At 40.2% G+C, this 17281-nt stretch overlaps 1 protein-coding gene across 1 annotated transcript in view; it reads right to left on the bottom strand.

Annotated features, from left to right (window-relative positions):
* Nucleotides 1-17168, bottom strand: part of POLR3B (RNA polymerase III subunit B) — a 70449-nt gene extending 53281 nt beyond the window's left edge. Inside the window, exons 1-10 of the mRNA XM_079303616.1 lie at nucleotides 17025-17168; nucleotides 15554-15586; nucleotides 14980-15036; nucleotides 14831-14895; nucleotides 14407-14482; nucleotides 11254-11354; nucleotides 8952-9043; nucleotides 8189-8306; nucleotides 7049-7157; nucleotides 74-196 (exon numbers count right to left, since the gene is read on the bottom strand). Coding sequence (XP_079159742.1) covers nucleotides 74-196; nucleotides 7049-7157; nucleotides 8189-8306; nucleotides 8952-9043; nucleotides 11254-11354; nucleotides 14407-14482; nucleotides 14831-14895; nucleotides 14980-15036; nucleotides 15554-15586; nucleotides 17025-17090 — 840 coding nt within the window. The 5' untranslated portion in view covers nucleotides 17091-17168. The remainder of the gene's footprint in view (nucleotides 1-73; nucleotides 197-7048; nucleotides 7158-8188; nucleotides 8307-8951; nucleotides 9044-11253; nucleotides 11355-14406; nucleotides 14483-14830; nucleotides 14896-14979; nucleotides 15037-15553; nucleotides 15587-17024) is intronic.
* Between the last annotated feature and the right edge of the window lie 113 nt (nucleotides 17169-17281).

Here is a 17281-nt window from a genome sequence, read left to right as displayed (position 1 = left end):
ATTGCTGACACAGCAAAGTGGACAAATCCACTGTCTTGATTTTTATGGTCTCTGGCCATGTGAAAAGACACACCTGCATCTGTGTAAAAATCTGAGCTTTTTGGCATTCTTCCAGGCTAGGGGCAAATGCAGCCATCACATGTTCCTCTGTGCCAATCATCTGTACAATCTCTTGGTCACTCTCAACACCCATGGCCTAGGAAGAGAAGAAAAGACAGAAATAACACAGGCTTTATGTTAACTCACTGACATTTGCTTATGCTAATTTGGTATTGTTTGTCTGCATTACTACTAAGCAAGAGCTAGTTCTTCTCTAAGAAACTGTGCCATCTGGCACTGGCAGCACATATTCCAGCCATGGAAGAACGTTAAATAGAAATCTTGATAAGCAGCAGGAACACACACACTTTTTGCAGAGCTGTTTTGGGGTTTTTTATTTTCTTCACTGACAGGAGTTAAATTTTTTGGTTTTTTCCTTAAAGAAAAACCCCACAAAACTGAGTAAAAACAAATCTAAATTTTTAACAATCAACATCAAGTCAGAATCTACAATAAAGAAAGGAAGATGAAATTTCTTAATGGAGTACTCACAATCTCTTATCACAAGCAATTTTGCAAACTCAGTTGACTGTGATGTAGCTCATCATATTTGAAAAATGTTTACAATTTACCTCCTTTTGCAGCTCTCTGCATTAAGAATACGACTTCACTACACAATTCCACTTGAAAGACATTCTATTATTCCACTGATCCATGGACACCTTGTTAGACTTTATACCACGGAAAAAGCTTAATAAACTAAGAAAGCGCTTAACAGGTTTAGAAAAATCTCTCTATCAGTAAGTGTTTCAAGGTGGCAGCCAGCAGTGAAGGCTTTTGTGGATTCCAGATGGTGCTAAAGCTCCCCCCCCTTCACACATTTGCCTGGAGCTCAGCCATATCAAGAAATGGAATAATCTCACTAAACCTCTTCTGGCTGAGTTATAATATGTTTCTCAGAACTTTGTGAGGAAGTTACGTTTGCATTCACATTATTCTCCAAAGTGCCTGCCACAAAGACCATTGTAAATAATGGCCTATGTAGACTCTAGTATTCTGGTTCTCATTAAAAACTGGCAGTACCCCAAAAAGTCCCATTTTCCTCAAAAATGCAGAAATACCTTCCCTTCTTATTGCCTTCATGGAGTGTCACTTTGCTTAACACCTACCTAACGCCATTCCCTTGCAAAACTGTTACTCTAATTGTGAAGCATTCAACTTCTTTTTTTCTTTAATTCCTTTCTTTTTGAACAAAGAAGTGGTTGAAGTTCCTTTAAACTCAATCTCTGTCTTTTCACCTCGTGGTTTATTAGAAATTAAAAGTGCTGCACAAGTATCACACACCCAGAACAGTGTGAGGACTCTCCTCCTTTAATGCAAAGCCCAGATCACAATTCCACAATCTCAGACAGACTTGAGTGCCAAATCAAGATACAGTTACTTCACGAAGTAAGAGTGTTTCATCATAGTTTGATCCCATTAACTAGTCACCCCTCTGATCTCAAGGCTCTTTTCAGAACCAGAAGTTGGCCATGGGACATTACTGTGGTTGAGATCTCTGTTTTTCAAATATTATTACACTTCCTAACCCTTTTAAATAAGGTCACACAGTAGTTAAAAAACCTCAGCAGAGAAGCCAACAAAATCCCTCCAGACCTGAGAGCCAGATTCACAAGATAAGTCTACAAAAGCATGAAAGCTTCACAACATTAAGTTTCTATGTGTCTAGGATTTAATAGCTGACCAGCAAACTAGTTTAGGAACAACAACTATATTCATACAATTACTGCACTTAGTCTGGAAGTTTTTAGAAGAACAAAATTTTTGTGCCATTCTATGCACATATACCTCAAATACACTTATCTAAAGCGTGCCAACTGCAAGCTGATATCACCCTATTTCTGTCTATCAGGTTAATTCCAGGATGGCAATCAAATCTTAAGTGTCATATAAAAACTGGGGGGGGGGGGTAAGTCAATCTAAATTTTTATTATGTTTTTTCATCTATTAAAAACTGAAAGCCATAGCAAATTAAAGAGAGCTGATGATTTCTTCTGCCTTGATGAATTCTCTGATCAAAAGTGTTACAGAATGGATGAGAATAAGGAAATGGATGAGAATAAGGCAGATCTTCATGTCTGCATATATTTTCTAGCTAGAGTTTGTAGCAGAAAAATCAACTGAGAATCCTAAATTTCTGAGTAGGAAAGGTTAAGAACTGCCACCAAACAACATATGTTGTGTTGTTAAATATGTGCAAATTGAAGGAAATTAATTTATGAGTAACAACTAAAACTCAGGCAAATGACTGATGTACTAATGCAACAGCCTAAAAGTAAACCTATTTATTCTCCACTATACTCTCAACAATCCTGAGCACAGTTGCATACAAATCCACAAATCCACCTAATGCAACACTGAAAGGACAAGCAGCTGGGCCATGCTGCTATCAGGCAGACTTGAAATCTTAACACTTTGGTTTCAGTAAATTTGGCCCTGATGTTAGTCTTCCAAGAAAAACCAAATAAACAACTAAAAAAACAAACCAAAAGAAGAACAGTACTCCAGAATTAGCCTGCTACATCATTAGGACAGTAACAAAATATTCCTTGGTTGTCCCTTCAGAAATATGAAGGACACACAATATAGGAATGAGCCCTATGCTTAAAACACTCATGGTCCTATGACAAAGCTGAGGGAAAGGGAATTAACATAAAAGCAAAGCAGTAGACAAGATGTCTTGTTTCTTTTTGATTGGAAGGCAATGTCACAAAGGGATAATTTTACAGGGGAGTGGGGAGGGAGACATTGTAAAAGCATAATTTAACAGTGGCAGTGAAAGGATGAGGAAGGAGACAGTAGTAGGCTGCTGAAGACCTCGGTTGAAGGCTATCAGTCAATGGACAAAAAACAGACAAGGCAAAGCAAGCATTCAGAATACTGAGATCATCCTGACCTCAAGTGAGAGAAAGTGGTCCAAGTGGGGTAAACCCCTTCCTAGGACTGGGGAGCTTCCCACTGCCCAGAAGTGTGTGTGTCCATCTTTATGTGCATACACACGTACAGATGAGAGCAGGAGCCCAGCTCTTCCTCCCCCAGCTCATGTCTTAATGATGATGTCTGGGCGTTTCCATGGCACTTCCCTAGAATGTAGTTCTGCAGCCCATCAGGCTAAATTACAGCAGAGACAGGCAGATGACTGGATTAAAAAGATGTCAGGGAAGTTCAAAGTTGACATCACAGACAGAATTGGTCTGGAGCTTTCATAATTCAAAAGATACGAGCTATGAAACAACAGCCATGGGAACCCATAATTCTGCAGATCCAGCCAGACCACCATCCAGCTGTTCCTCTAGAGCTGCACCTTAACAGCTCCAAGGCTAACCCAAGTTTGTAAAAATGAAATTCAACTTGCTGTTCAAATCTTTTGCCACAGGTCCTAGAAGAGTTTTGTACAGCTCCCACATGACTAAAGATACTTCATCTAATGATTCAGGTCACAAACTTTTAAGTCCCTGTAGGTTACTTATAACCCTCTTCCTTCCCTATCCAGTTTTGATACAGCATGCCACCTTCACTTACTTCAGCTGCCAGGGCTCACTCAAACCTACCAAATCAAGATCACAAACTCAAAAGAAAAATAGCCCTTACCTTTGAGCAGCTCTAACTTCCTGCAATGTACGGAGCTTCCTGCAAAAGCAGCAGCACCATCTTTCCTCCAGCTCGGATGGTTTACAGGATAGAAATACTCCTTCAATGCTCATTGTTACCTAAAACTGTCCAAGTCCCCCAGGTAAAGCATGTGTACCTCCTAGCCTGACATATTCTAAAGAACACTGTGTTCACATAGCCCTATGAGATGTGCACAACTGACACAGCTAAAACAAAGAGATTGCAAGGGTGCTCAAGACACCCTAAATAACCCTGTTGTTGCATATGTATATAAACTAATGAAGAAGTGTTACAAAGTAAGCAGGAAGCAAATTAGCTGTGTTTGTTTCCTATTACAAGGCATTTAACAGCCTTTTAAAAACTGTAACAAACAGTTGCAAAAAAAACTTCAGGGGCAAGATTGTCTGCTTTATGTCACTACTTCAAAAATAAAGTTGCATTTCCATATATAGGGACTGCACAAATGCTACTGCCACTCATAAGAATAAAGGCTAGGGAAAACTGTTTAAGCTAACACAGCTACAAAGCCGTAAGACCCCAACATGTGAAGAACAGATAACCCAAGACTGCCCTAGAAGAGCATCAGGCACATGCCTTTTGTAGCCTATCAAATTTCAGTTAGCTATAGTCAATGTGTTTAATTTACAAAACCACAATTTACATGTGGTTGGCACAACTGGCTGTAAAATATCTGAGCATGCCCATCCCAAAGATCCCTGGATGGCAGAAAAAAACAAAGCATCAGGACAAGGCTTCTGGCTTGCAGTTATGGAGGAGGATGAACTGAATGCAGATGTCCCTTCTAGGGTGACCCCACACAAACCAGTCCCTATCTATCCAGATCAAGGCACCTTTAAGATCTACTCTATTTCCATGGCTCCCCACAGCCCAGGTGCCTGGACTTCATGCCTCAGCAAAAGCAAGGATGGAGAACACTGTGTTCGGGTTCTCCCCCAGCACGCAGCTCAGTCCATGACTGTGTACCTGAAACACAAGGGTGACCTTAGATTCTAGTCTAGGGACCTCTAGGAATTTTAGGCCTCAGCTCTGTCAGTTGGTGGTGCTTGCTTTTGACAAAGATGTCTAGAAGATATATGAGCACACCTCCACCTTACAAATGCATTTGTAAGCTTTAAATTCACATTATAGATCTGCAATAGTTGCTTTCTTTTCTGTAACACTATAATGATTTTCTGCACCTGATCTATTTCTTAAGTCACACACAGAATATCAGGTCAATTAAAGATATTTGGACTAGAAAGACAATCCAAAATCGCTCACTGCCTCTCAGATAGTTCCTGACAAACTGCCCCCTCTAACTGGCCGATGGACTGAATGGCAGCCCTCTACCAATTACTATTTGTTTTCTTAGTCAAAACACAGAGGTCCACAGAAGTGGAACTTGGTTGTAGCCTAGATGCTGGTCTGGGAGGAAATGCAGAACAATGGATTTTGCCATTGCTTTCTCATTTTAGTTTTTAATTAGAAATTATACACGTAGCTGTTTCAGTACAAGTTATGGATTTAAAGACAGACAAAACTTCAGACCTCAGATGGTCTAATTTTGTCCCTTGCAGATGTGGATCTCTACATCACAAGAAGCAGAACAGCTACTAGTAACAAGGAAGACACATGCTTCATGCCCAAGGCTTGGGTGTCAGCAGAAAGGAATTATTCTCCTTGCTCCTCCAACAGATCTCCTATGTATAATACCACTGTGTGAGAGAGCTGAAGTTAGACAGGCACCCCTGAGTTTGGGATTGTCCAGGCTAAATGCTATTGCATTTGTAATCTTGCTTCCAGTAGTTAAATAGAACAAAGCAATAGCACATTACAGCAATGCCCAAGAAAGGAAAATCAGAGACTGCTGACTGCTTTCATTTCCAGCTAAAGACTCATCAGCACTAGACAGAAGATCCCTGAATTTCATGTCACTAAAGGAAAGGTAAAAAAGATGACCACTCATGAGAACTGCTGGAATGGAACATTCAGAATAGTTAAAGTGGGTGTAGCTAATTTGTTACTGCATTAAATCAATATAAATCATTGAAAAGCACTACAGCCAAGAGCTTCTAACAACTGTAAACCCTTATTCAATTAATAAATGAAAAATTAAAGAATATTATCTAAAATATAAAAGATACTTATGAAGAAGGGGATAATTACAGCAAGTATTGTCAGAAGTAATAAAATACTCAGTACAATTTTGCTTAGAAAAACAAGCCAATATCCATCTCCTAAGACAACAACCCAGAGCAGTTACTCTATATGAGCAGGTATTTATTTATCTGTACCAGCACAGAGTGACAAAATGTAATGGAAGTCTATAAGGTAAGGTGGAATCCAGAAGTTTGGTACTGCAGCAAATGGATTAAGAGCCATGTGAACACTTTCCTGGAACACAAGAGTTGTGAAGTTAATCCTGGCACTTTTATGTACATTTCTGCCCAGAAATACGTTCTCAAACTCCTTTAACCCTAGTCACTAAAAACAGATGATCTCCTCTCCTATTTGAAGAGATTTGCTTACTCAGAGGTAACAGATGTTTACTTCTGAAGTCTAAACCCAATAATTAAACTATTTTCTAGTACCAAGGACTGCAGGAACACAGACAAACTCATAGATAACATCTGTGCTGTGGGCACAACCAGCTGGGATGCTGCGACCTCGTGCTGCCCTCTCCTGGCACATCATTTCCTGTGACCACCTCTCTGACCCTTCTGTGCTCTAGCCCCTATAGAGAACACAAAAAGAGTTTTGCTGTTTTGTGCCCCCAGGAATGCAGCCCCATTTCCTCCTGCATAAGGAATGTACCAGGCTGTAAACCCACAGACAAAGCATTACAGGACAGGGAGGAGCTCCCAGCTGTTGGCAGGGCAGGTCCCAGCCTAAGGCCTGGCCATGCCCACTGTTTTCTCCAGCAGCTGGACAGAGAATGTCCACACAGCACCTTTCCTGCTGAAGGAAATCCTTTGAATTTGATTCCACAGACAGAAAAACAGCAACAATGACCCTTAACATAACTTTTAACATAGCTCATAAGAAACCAAAATCCTTCTGACCTGTAGCAACAGAGGCACCTCACAAAGCAGAGTAAGGGGGTGGCAGATATTTGTCTTGGCTCAGCAAGGCTCTCCTTGCAGAAAAATACAGCACTTATTCTCCTTTTTGCTGTACAATAAAGATGACTTCCCAAGGGAAAAAAGCTTGCAGTTTCTAAGCCCTGCCAAGTCCTTCTGTACATATTAACATGAGAGCTACTGTCGATCTTCATTCTTAAGCTACAGCTCAGCATTTTTCCCCTTTGCTTTTTTTTCCAAACAAACAGCTGTGTTACCTTAAATATGATAGCAATGGGAATGTCTTCTGACAGAGTGTTGTGCCTCAGGTAAAATCTTCCTTGTTTCACAACCATGTTTGTTCTGCTCTTCTTCTCATGAGTGGAACTGCAGTTAAAATAAAAATAATACCATGTCAAACAGAGTGTTTGCACAGACTCCTAGAATCTTTTCTACAGAACTAAGCAAGCTTGAACAATCTTTGAGCTGAATTAATCCCAGTTCCTCCTCTTTTAAAAAGTACATCAAACCAGTCAGAGATCACTCTGTACCTTCAAGGTAATAGGGTATTATCACCTGTGCTGGGGACTATTTGGAATATTTGACTTAAGCAAGTAGAAATCTGTCCTTTTAAAAATCATCTTTACATGCTTTGATAATCAGTTTTGATGTAACCAGCAAGATCAAACTGTGAACAAGCACTGCAGCAACAGTGGTAAAAACATAACAGTACTTAGTGGTACATTAACCTCATCCAGACTTACTGAGAGACAGAAGAGTAGCTAGGAGAGCCTGAGAAGCCTCTGGAGAAGAAAAATACCCAGGCCTCACACTGAACAGTGGCAAGCACCATAGAACAGACCAGAATGAAGCTTGAAAAATAAAAAATAACCAGCCAAAGGCCAAACAGAATAGAAACAAAACTTGATGGAGGAAAGGCCAAACTTAGACTACTTTGCCATTTTAAGTAATTTGTGTTGTACAAAAATATTTGCTTCCTCCTCAGCTGCCTTTGCCTTTAAAAGTTTTCTGCGAATTTTATATAGAAAGGCAGACAAAAAGTTACACCAAATTTCCACTGCAGTAACTTCATGTTGCTTGCTGCAAACTGAGACTAAACACCATCAATAAAGAAGTGCACTTTCTTACATTAAAAATTAGAACTTGCTTTTCCTAATCTGGGATGAACCCTGAAACACATAAGCAAGTATCCCTATTTTTGTAGGAATACTACACTATTTAGGGATTGAAGGTTTAGCATACAAAATGATAATAGCAAGACAGCAGCATTGGATGTCTACAGCTTTTTCTGGTTAAACTATACTAGGAAGAAACCTCCACAGCTATTTCAAGGACAACAATGAAGTTCTAAAGCTTTAGTTTTACAGCCTTTATGTAATGGTAGGAATTTACCATACCTGGTAACAGAAGCGCCAACTGTGCCTTTTCTATCAGCTTCAACAATGATTCTGTTTTTGGATAACTGCTCTTGAATAAGAATGACTTTCTCTACACCTTTAACAATGAAATAGCCACCTAGTTAACAGAAAAAAATATTTTGCATGTCAGTACCCTTGAACCTTATTTGCCTCCTCCAGTATGCCTTTGAAAAGAAATTATTAGACAGTAAACCATAAGCACACAATGGGAGAGTAAATTCCCCCTTAAAAGAGTAATGAACAAACTTGACAGATAAAAACCTAAGAAGTTGCTTATTATAACCCTCCAACTCATCTCTACATATCAAATAATACCATGTAATATGCAGCACTTTATTCTTGCTTTACAAAAGGCAATGACAAATGAGAGTTCCCACTCTGGAGAACATATTCCACTCATTCCTAATCTGTTTAATTTCCAGTGAATGAATTCCATCTTTTTTCTCACATAGCACATCACAGCACAACACTATATACAAAATTAAAAATAAAATATTCAAAATTTTAGTGTGGGGTTTTGTTTTTTTTTGTGGCTGAAAACTTTGTCTGCAAATACCAATTATTCATGTTCTCAACCAAAAAGCCTGACAATTTCTTTTAGTTGCAAGCACACACTTGAGAACTTTCCACAAAGACTTAATGGGAGCAGGAAACATATCAAAGGGGTATTTCTTTGTGCAGAAAGATTCAAAACTCAAAGCACAGATGGGGGGAAAAAAACAGAACATGAATGAAAATGTACCTGGATCTAATGGACACTCATTTAGCTTGGCAAATTCTGCTGGAGTTTTCCCAGTAAGTACACAATTTGAGCTACGCAGCATTATAGGCATTCTGCAAGAAAACCAGTTACAACTGTAATTCAGACTCAGACAGAAAAATATCAATAGTCAAACTCAGAACAAAAACCATGCTGAAAAAATTGGAGAGACACATTTAAGGTCATCAGAACTCATGCATGCTGTAACCAACAGGTTTTTACTTAAGCTCACCTTATTTCATGGAACATGTAATTGAAAAGAGACCTGAAACTGGACACCTACAAGCAGGAACCACAGAATTTCTGTTTAATTGCTATGTAGCTACTCAGGCATTGTGACAAGCAGGGTCACTGTGGCCAATGACAATTAGTGCAAAAATTCTTGGTCCCCAAAACACTCTGTAGAGAAGAACATGCTCCTGCAGATCCACTGTTACCAGTTTTTATTAGATAAAGTTAGGTCATATCTCATTTCCCACACATGAATGACACCTTCTGGCTGCAGAGAGATAGTGCCTCTCATAACCTAAGCATGAAGTTTCCCCAGTAGTAGCTCTGATTTCTCTTTTGTCCCAGCAGAGAAGCCTGCAAGCAAGCATTTTGTGAAGCAACATGTGGTGGAAAGATATTCCAAGAAATCAAAAACAAATTCAATGCTTAGGGGAGTAAATAAAAGAGAAACTAAAGATTCACAGAGTGCATAGGAGGTAAAACTTCTTCACCATGAGGATGGTCAAACAGTAGAACAGCTGCACAGGGAAGCTGGGCAGTGTCCATTCATGGAGGTCTTCAGGACCTGACAGGATGAAGCACTGAGCAACCTGGTTTGACCACAGAGCTGTCCCATTTTGAGCAGGAGGCTGTACTAGAGGCTGAGCAGGAGACTGCACTCTTTCAACCTGAGTTATTCAATATAATGATAAAGCACAGAATGCTCACTTTCAACTTGGCTTACTCAACAACTAACCAGCAATGACTTTGCAGTTTTTCTTGGAAAGTTTATTTTTACACTCAACTTCACAATGTACCTTTTCACTCTCAGATTTTTCATTAAAACTTTGGAAAGAGCGCAGAGTTTACTTCCAAAGAGAAACTTGTATTTTGCAAAAGGTAAAAAGAGTTTACCACTACATCTACCAAAAACCCTCCATGTAGCCTCTTCTACAAAAAAAGATGACTTTTGATCCAGCTTACAGAATTTCACTCCTTGATGGACAGCCTTTGCAAGAACTGTGTTCCAAACATTTTCTAAAACACACATTGACAAAAATTATTCATGAGTTCTACTACACAAATATTTTCAACCTCTGAGATTTTTCATTCAAATTTACTTCAATAAAAAACAAGATTAGGCTATACTTCTTGCATTCAAATCTTATAAATTATTTTAATTTCTTTGCTGTTTTCATATTCTTATATCTTAAAAGAAAACTGATGAACTCAAATTCTGTATTTCTGTAGAGTAAAAATCTTGTCACTATATTTCACTGAGAAACTGCTTCTTAGAGTTAAGAAGCTTCACATGACAAGCAAAATATTCTATCACACACAACATAAGCTTAATGCATTGGCTGTTTATATCAGAAACAGGAAGCAGTTGGCATCAGGTAAAAGGGAGTACTCAAATGCCATTACTGAAAACTCCAGTGAAACATCTGTGCCAGTTCAAATTGCACGTCAAACAAGTGCATTGGCCAAAGGAAACAAGTATAATACTAGGGACAGATGAAGAAAATTATTTCCCATGGAAATAATAACTGGATATTAACAGTTTTTAACACCAAAAAACTTTTTGCATATACACCCATAAAGCCAGTCTAATAACATAACTTAAGCAATTTAAAATGAAAGCTTAACTTGTGCAGCAGAATTAATGCTTGCTTTACTGGTTTTATCATCTGCCTTCCACAGATGCTACTCTACATATTATGCATGAAAGACTGAGTAACTTAGCTGAAAAGTAAATATGCTTGATTTCATTTTACAATGATGCAACTTGCAGCTCCAGGCATGCATTTTCCTCTGTGGTTTTATATCAACAGAATCAGAGAAAACATTCATCCTTATATCCATCCTTCTTTGGAAGGAGACATTATCAGAAGCTTTTGCAAAACAAAATCTTAGACCCTGAAAATCCTGTACAGCTGTTCATGAAGATTTCCCTGCTCAAGGTTTCTTTTAACAAGGAAGCAAGGTTGGCCTACACCTGTTTTGCAGCACAAACTGCTCCTGACATGGCAGCAAACAGAAAGGGAGAGCAGGAGCCCAGCAGGTGGTGGCTCACCTGCCGATGGGCAAGGCATTGCGGATGATCCTCTGGCTGCCCCGGGTGTATTCGATATCCACGGTGATGGGCGCAGAGTAGGTCATGTCCCTCAGGCGGCACTGCAAGGACAACCGGCACACGGTCAGGTGCTCACTTCAACATGAAGAATCTCTCTTAAAACAGCCTGTGTTTGCCCTGTCCTGTAAATCCTCACAAAGAAATCAAGCAAAGTAAAGCTCTTTGTGATACCTGAATGTTTGACAAGTTCTCCTGTTTAAAACAAAATCCAAGAAAATCCAAATACAATTATTCTGATTTTTCAAAAGCAGCCAGCAGATCTGTGCCTTCAGAGGGCAGCACTGCAGAGCACAACTTCTAAACTCTCACATGAAACAGGTCTAATCAGCAGAGCTGGCACAAAGGCCACAGTGAGTCTGAGCAGCTCAGGGACATTTCTGTATGTAGACTCTCAGCAGCTGAAGATTTGTGCTGCCATACGAAGCCTGACAGAATGGAAAGGCACAAGATTGAGAGAGGCACCATGCTACCGTATTAGCAGAATGAGCAACCCCACTGTATGGTACCATTGCTAAAGATGACTCACAGAAGGCTCACTACACAATTCCTTCCTGCCAAGATTCCCACAATTTGTTTGCAAATTCCCTGGAGACCAAGAGAAGCAGAGTGAACATATCTAGGGCATTAGATATCAGAAGGCTCAATCATTTCTAGGCCAATCTTTCTGGTCTGCTCTCCCCAGCCCCACTCTAAGACTTTGCCAGCCCTTAAGGTATTGTGTCTCTTCATGCAAGACAGGCCTTACTGCCTCTGCTGAACACAGCAGAGCAAGTCACAGCAGGTCATTTGTGGCTTCACTGAGCATGCTTCACCTTTCAGCTCCACAATTACAGGTTTAACAGTAGTCAGACTCACACATTTATGATTCTGCAGTCTTTCAGTGTAATGATTATGGACTAATAAAAGGCAATTGAGAATGTGCTGTGTATTGAGGATGCAGCTCTATGGAAAAATATGCCTCAAGAATCATCACAAACTGGATGCTTTTCCTCCCCACTCTACAAAGCAAACCTCTTCTCCAGTAATAAAATACTGATACACACCAGCAGCTTTCAGCCATACCTTGCAGGAAACTAGGTGCCATTCCGCTCCCAGCAACTACATCCAATTTAAAAGTAACTGAGAATATTTCCATATTCTAATTACTTTAAATTCATCTGTATGAATATTTCACAAAATAAGTTTCATAAGGACTGGAGAAAAAACAGAGTTAGGTTCTTTAGTACTACTTGGGAGAAAAATGCCTTGGAATTCTCTGTGTGTCCTATTTTAACACAAGACACAGATATAAAATACAAATCACAGTGTAATATTCCAGCATGTATATTTTTGTATCACCTTCCTTGAGGTAACTTCTAACTATAGACACCTGAAAGTAAAAGACAGGCATGATTAGATATCTACTCAGACCCTCATGAAAATTTAATAATTTTAGGTGGTTTTGGGAATTGATTTTATAAACCTTCAACAGAGAAATACAACAGCAGATTCCTAACTATACAATCCTTTTTTTTCTTAAGGCACCCAGGCTTGACCTGAGAAGCATCCTATTTAAGAAAATAATTGTGACCTCCATGTGTGTACAGCACACTTAAAATAGAGAGGAATTATGAACTAGCATTAAGCATCAGTGAGAATATATTTAAGATACAAGAGCATCTTATTCTAAACTCAAGGCAAATATGCTCTATAAGCATTTATTTTGCCTTCTTCTGCATATACAGCCATTTTAGTTATAAAACAAGCAAGTCTATTAATACCTGAATTCTTGAATAAAAGTAGTTGGCCACAAACAATTCTTTGCACGCAATCTCACTCATATGAAAGAAATCTTTCCTGCTGCATTTTGTGCACATTCCCATCTACTGATTTAATGTTAGCTGCACATTTGTGAGATGCAGCAACTCTCATGTATCTGGCTGAGTTATTTCAAAGTTTTATTTCAAAGCTTCATCGAACCAAATAAGATTTGAGCCAGGTCACTGGAGCCAGAAAGTGGCTACACTCAAGTGGCAGCCACTGAACATCTGGTTCTTACAGAATTCCTCCAAAACATAGAATGATGTCAAGATAGTCTAGATTAGATGACAAAAAAAGACATTTCAACTTCGAGTATCAAGTGGATATACCAAGGAAAAAAGCATCTGATATGTGAACTGAGTTATGAGTTTGACAATGGGCTGTATGCAGCTAAACGAGAACAAATTCCAAGCTTAGTGTCCCACTCAGAGGCCAAAAAGAGTGGCCACTACCTCTGTCACAATGGAATAAATCTCAAAGTACAGTAGCAGGAGAGAAATAATGTGCTCCTGAGCACTTTGAAGAGAACTGAATGGCTCTAGACACATGAAAGCAATCCTACAAAGTTCAAAGCTTCTGTTAGCTTATGTCTTTTTCATACATACAGAAGCTACCTTATAACCTGTTGGCCAAAACCAAGAGACTTTCTGATTTCAGTCACAGCAGCATGTCCTCCAACATGCATCTTTATTCCAGAAGCACACAATCCATGTGTTAACCTACATGCCTACAGCACTACAATGAAATCAAATATACTCATCAGAAGGCTGATGTTCTTCTGCAGCTTCTTGTAATTTTAACTATTTCCATCTGTTTCTGCCTAAAGTTTCCATGTTTGCTTTCTGAATCAGACTTTGAAAATATGAGCAATAAATCAGACACAAGTTCCCAAAGACTAGAAGGGAAACAGAGACTGAAGTGACCTACGGTGCAGACAGTAGCAAGGCTAATATTAAAAAGAAGTTAATAAAAATATCAAAGAACTCTACATTAGAACATGAGGACTTCAGCTCTGTCATAGGGAGAGCCACAAGATTAAACCAGAGAAGTACTTCCACTGCTTTCATGGAAACCCACTCAAATTCAGCTAACACAAAACACTGAATACAGAAAAAAAAAAAATTAAAAAGCTTTATTCCATGATGATTAAATCTCTGGGGCTTCTCTTTACAGAGATGGTGGAACTCATTGCACTACCTAATGCAACATGCATGTACTCAAATTGCAAGCAGCTATTATCCAAGACATTCACAAGATTAAAAAAACCAACAAGACACATGCAAAGATTAGTACCTCATGAGGTGATACAGGTCGTGTCACATTGAAGCTTTCTTCCACATCTGGAGTACCCACATAGATATTGAGGTACCTGTTTCAAAATAAGCAATGAGACAAATATTTTTCAGGCAACCTGAAGGAAGGAAAAATTTACATACACATAAAAATGAAATTACTTTGATGAATGCAAGGTGGGAAGAATCATTGCTCATTATTAATCAAAGCAACTTTGTATTTGAGTTGGGGTCAAATTAGTTAAAATTTAGCCTGTGTGTGCAGTAAACCTTTAAATCTTCCATCTTTCATTGTAAGAGAAAGAGATAAGTGATAGAAAACACCCTCTTATAAGCACAAGTGCTTCTAAACACTTCACAGCTGATAACACACCCATGAGACAGTACTAATGCTGCTACTGATAAGGAAATCATCTCATGCTTACTTCAGGTACCACATTGGGTCAGCATCACTTGTCACTTTTTCATTGGCCTTCATGATTTTCTTGATCTGGAGGAGAAAAAGAAAAAAATGGAATCATGGCCTTTTCTGAGGACTAAGAGCCACTCTCCCCCCTTTCCCAAGAAAGCCTACCTCAACATTGATGAAATAGTTGAATGAGTCTATGTGCTGCTTCACCAGGCCTTTCACCTGAAAAATACAGGCAAATAAAATCAGCTTCAGTAACATTAATCAAACAAGGTGGAAATTAAGATATAAGCACTTATAACTAGTTTTGGATAACTGTACTAAATTCTTTCAGCTGACAAACTTCTGAGAAATGGCTGGATGCTTACTCTGATTCTACAGTACATTTCCAAGTTTACAACACAGCTGTCATATGAAGAGCATGAACAGGGTCTGTGAGAGCCAGTAAAACAGGACAATAATCTGGAAGCAGTGCATATATCCAGTATGGACTGAGAATAACCACACCAAAATGCAAATATCTAAGAGGATGTGTCCAGAAAAAAAATCTGTAGATGAATCAAGAAAACTATTTATGGAACAAGTCTACTGATAACTGAGAGGAACTAAAAATAAAAGGCAAAATCCATAGGAAAGTGAGGACAGGTACTCTGGGAAACAGTAAAAGCTGGAGAAGGGAATGTAAAGACTGAAAAGAGATGAAGTATTCATACCATGAAATGAGTGTGTAGTCACTAACCTTCAGAAATGCTGGAAGAAGTCTCCATTTTTCCTGAAAAGAAAAAACAGTTTGAAACATCTTTCCAAGAGTAGCCAAATATCTGACATGCCTGAGCCTTTTCTGTCTGCATGTCTGGTCATTATTGTTGTGTTTTGAGCAGTAACATTATTTAAAATCAGATCCATTTAGAGGGAAAAAAAAAGAGACTGTCTAAAGCCAACAGAAATGGATAAAAGTTATGTGGATTATCTCAGTAAACCATATGTGCAGTATTTACTCAGGATGCAAAGGCACACTGCCTTTCCTAAGAGCAACCTATGTGAAAATATATTTTTCTTAAGAAATTCCTTAACATCATGGCCTCATTTAGGACCAACTAACACTTTTCAGTTTTGTTCTCTTAACACTGTAAATTATTTTCATAGAAACAGAAGAGTTACTACAATTTTTACAAAATACATGCAAGAACCTCAGCCCTGGGAGCAGCACCTGTAGACACAAGATTTTGTAACATTTATCAGGACCCTAAATCCTACAAAGATTTAGCAAAAGTACTGAAAATTTCTAAGTATATCAAGGTTCCCACAAACTTTCCCCAATTTCTAATCTTCGTTGTTCACAGGGAGCATCTCTTTACATCAACCCCACTTTCTCCCACAAGGCAGTGCAAAAGCTTGCACGCATTTTTGGCTGGAGACAAAATCCCTTTAATCAAGAGTAGTGTCCCCAGCCCTCATAGGCTTCTCCACCTTCTACCATTTAAAAATACCACAAAAATAATAACCAAAAAAATCTATAGAAAGTTGTTAGCTTTCTTATATCCACGGAAATGTTGATGGCACTCCTGGCTTTCAGCCTTCACTGTTGTTGTTTGTTAATCTACTAATCCTGCTTGTGATTCCAATTTAACATCTAACAATGGCAAAGCTAATGCAGTATAAAGAGAAACATGCAGTACGGTGCAGTTTGTACTACTGGTCCCTTGTGGTTTATATGCAGCAGCGTTTACAGTCTGGAAAGCTGAAGAGCAGTTGATTTAAATGCTATGCCTTTAAAAAGGGGTTTAATATGTTAAATAGTCATGATGGCCTAGGGATGAGACCATCGATGTTAATCTGAAGTATTTCAGGCCGGGCTGGAAGGGGCACTGGGTAAGCTGGCGCAGCGGGAGCAGTCCCTGCCATGGCAGGGGCATGGAAGGAATCAGCGCTGGGCTCCCCTCCATCCGACTGCGTGCGGGACACGGCTCGGGCAGGGACTGGGGCAGGGCGGCACCTCAGCGGCCGAGCCCGGGCCCGTGAGGGGCAGCTCGGAGCAGACAAACCCCCCAGCACACACTCACACACTCACACCCGAGCGGCGCAGCGCGGCCAGCGGGCGCTCCACGTGTGCGCCGGCGGGCGGCTCCTTCCAACCCGGCCCAGCCCAGCCCGGCCGCGCTCCGGGAGAGCCCAAGGCGCCCCGGCCGCTCGCCCCTTGCCCCGCTGACCTCCACCGTGTTCACCGGGGCCGCCGCCTGCTCCGGGGTGAGCGCGCCCAGACCGAGCGCCTCCATCGCCACCGCGCACCGCGGCGCTGCAGCACTGCGCGTCCCCCGCGCTCCGGCGCGCCGCCCGAAGGTTCCGGCCCCGCACACGGGGCCTGCAGCCCGGCTATCACAGTGCCCCGCAGCCCGGCTATCACAGTGCCCTACAGCCCGGCTATCACAGTGCCCTGCAGCCCGCCCCTCACCATGCCCTGCAGCCC

Source organism: Erithacus rubecula (assembly GCF_903797595.1).
Source record: "Erithacus rubecula genome assembly, chromosome: 4".
NCBI lineage: Eukaryota > Metazoa > Chordata > Aves > Passeriformes > Muscicapidae > Erithacus > Erithacus rubecula.
This window is presented reverse-complemented; position numbering and strand designations above follow the sequence as displayed.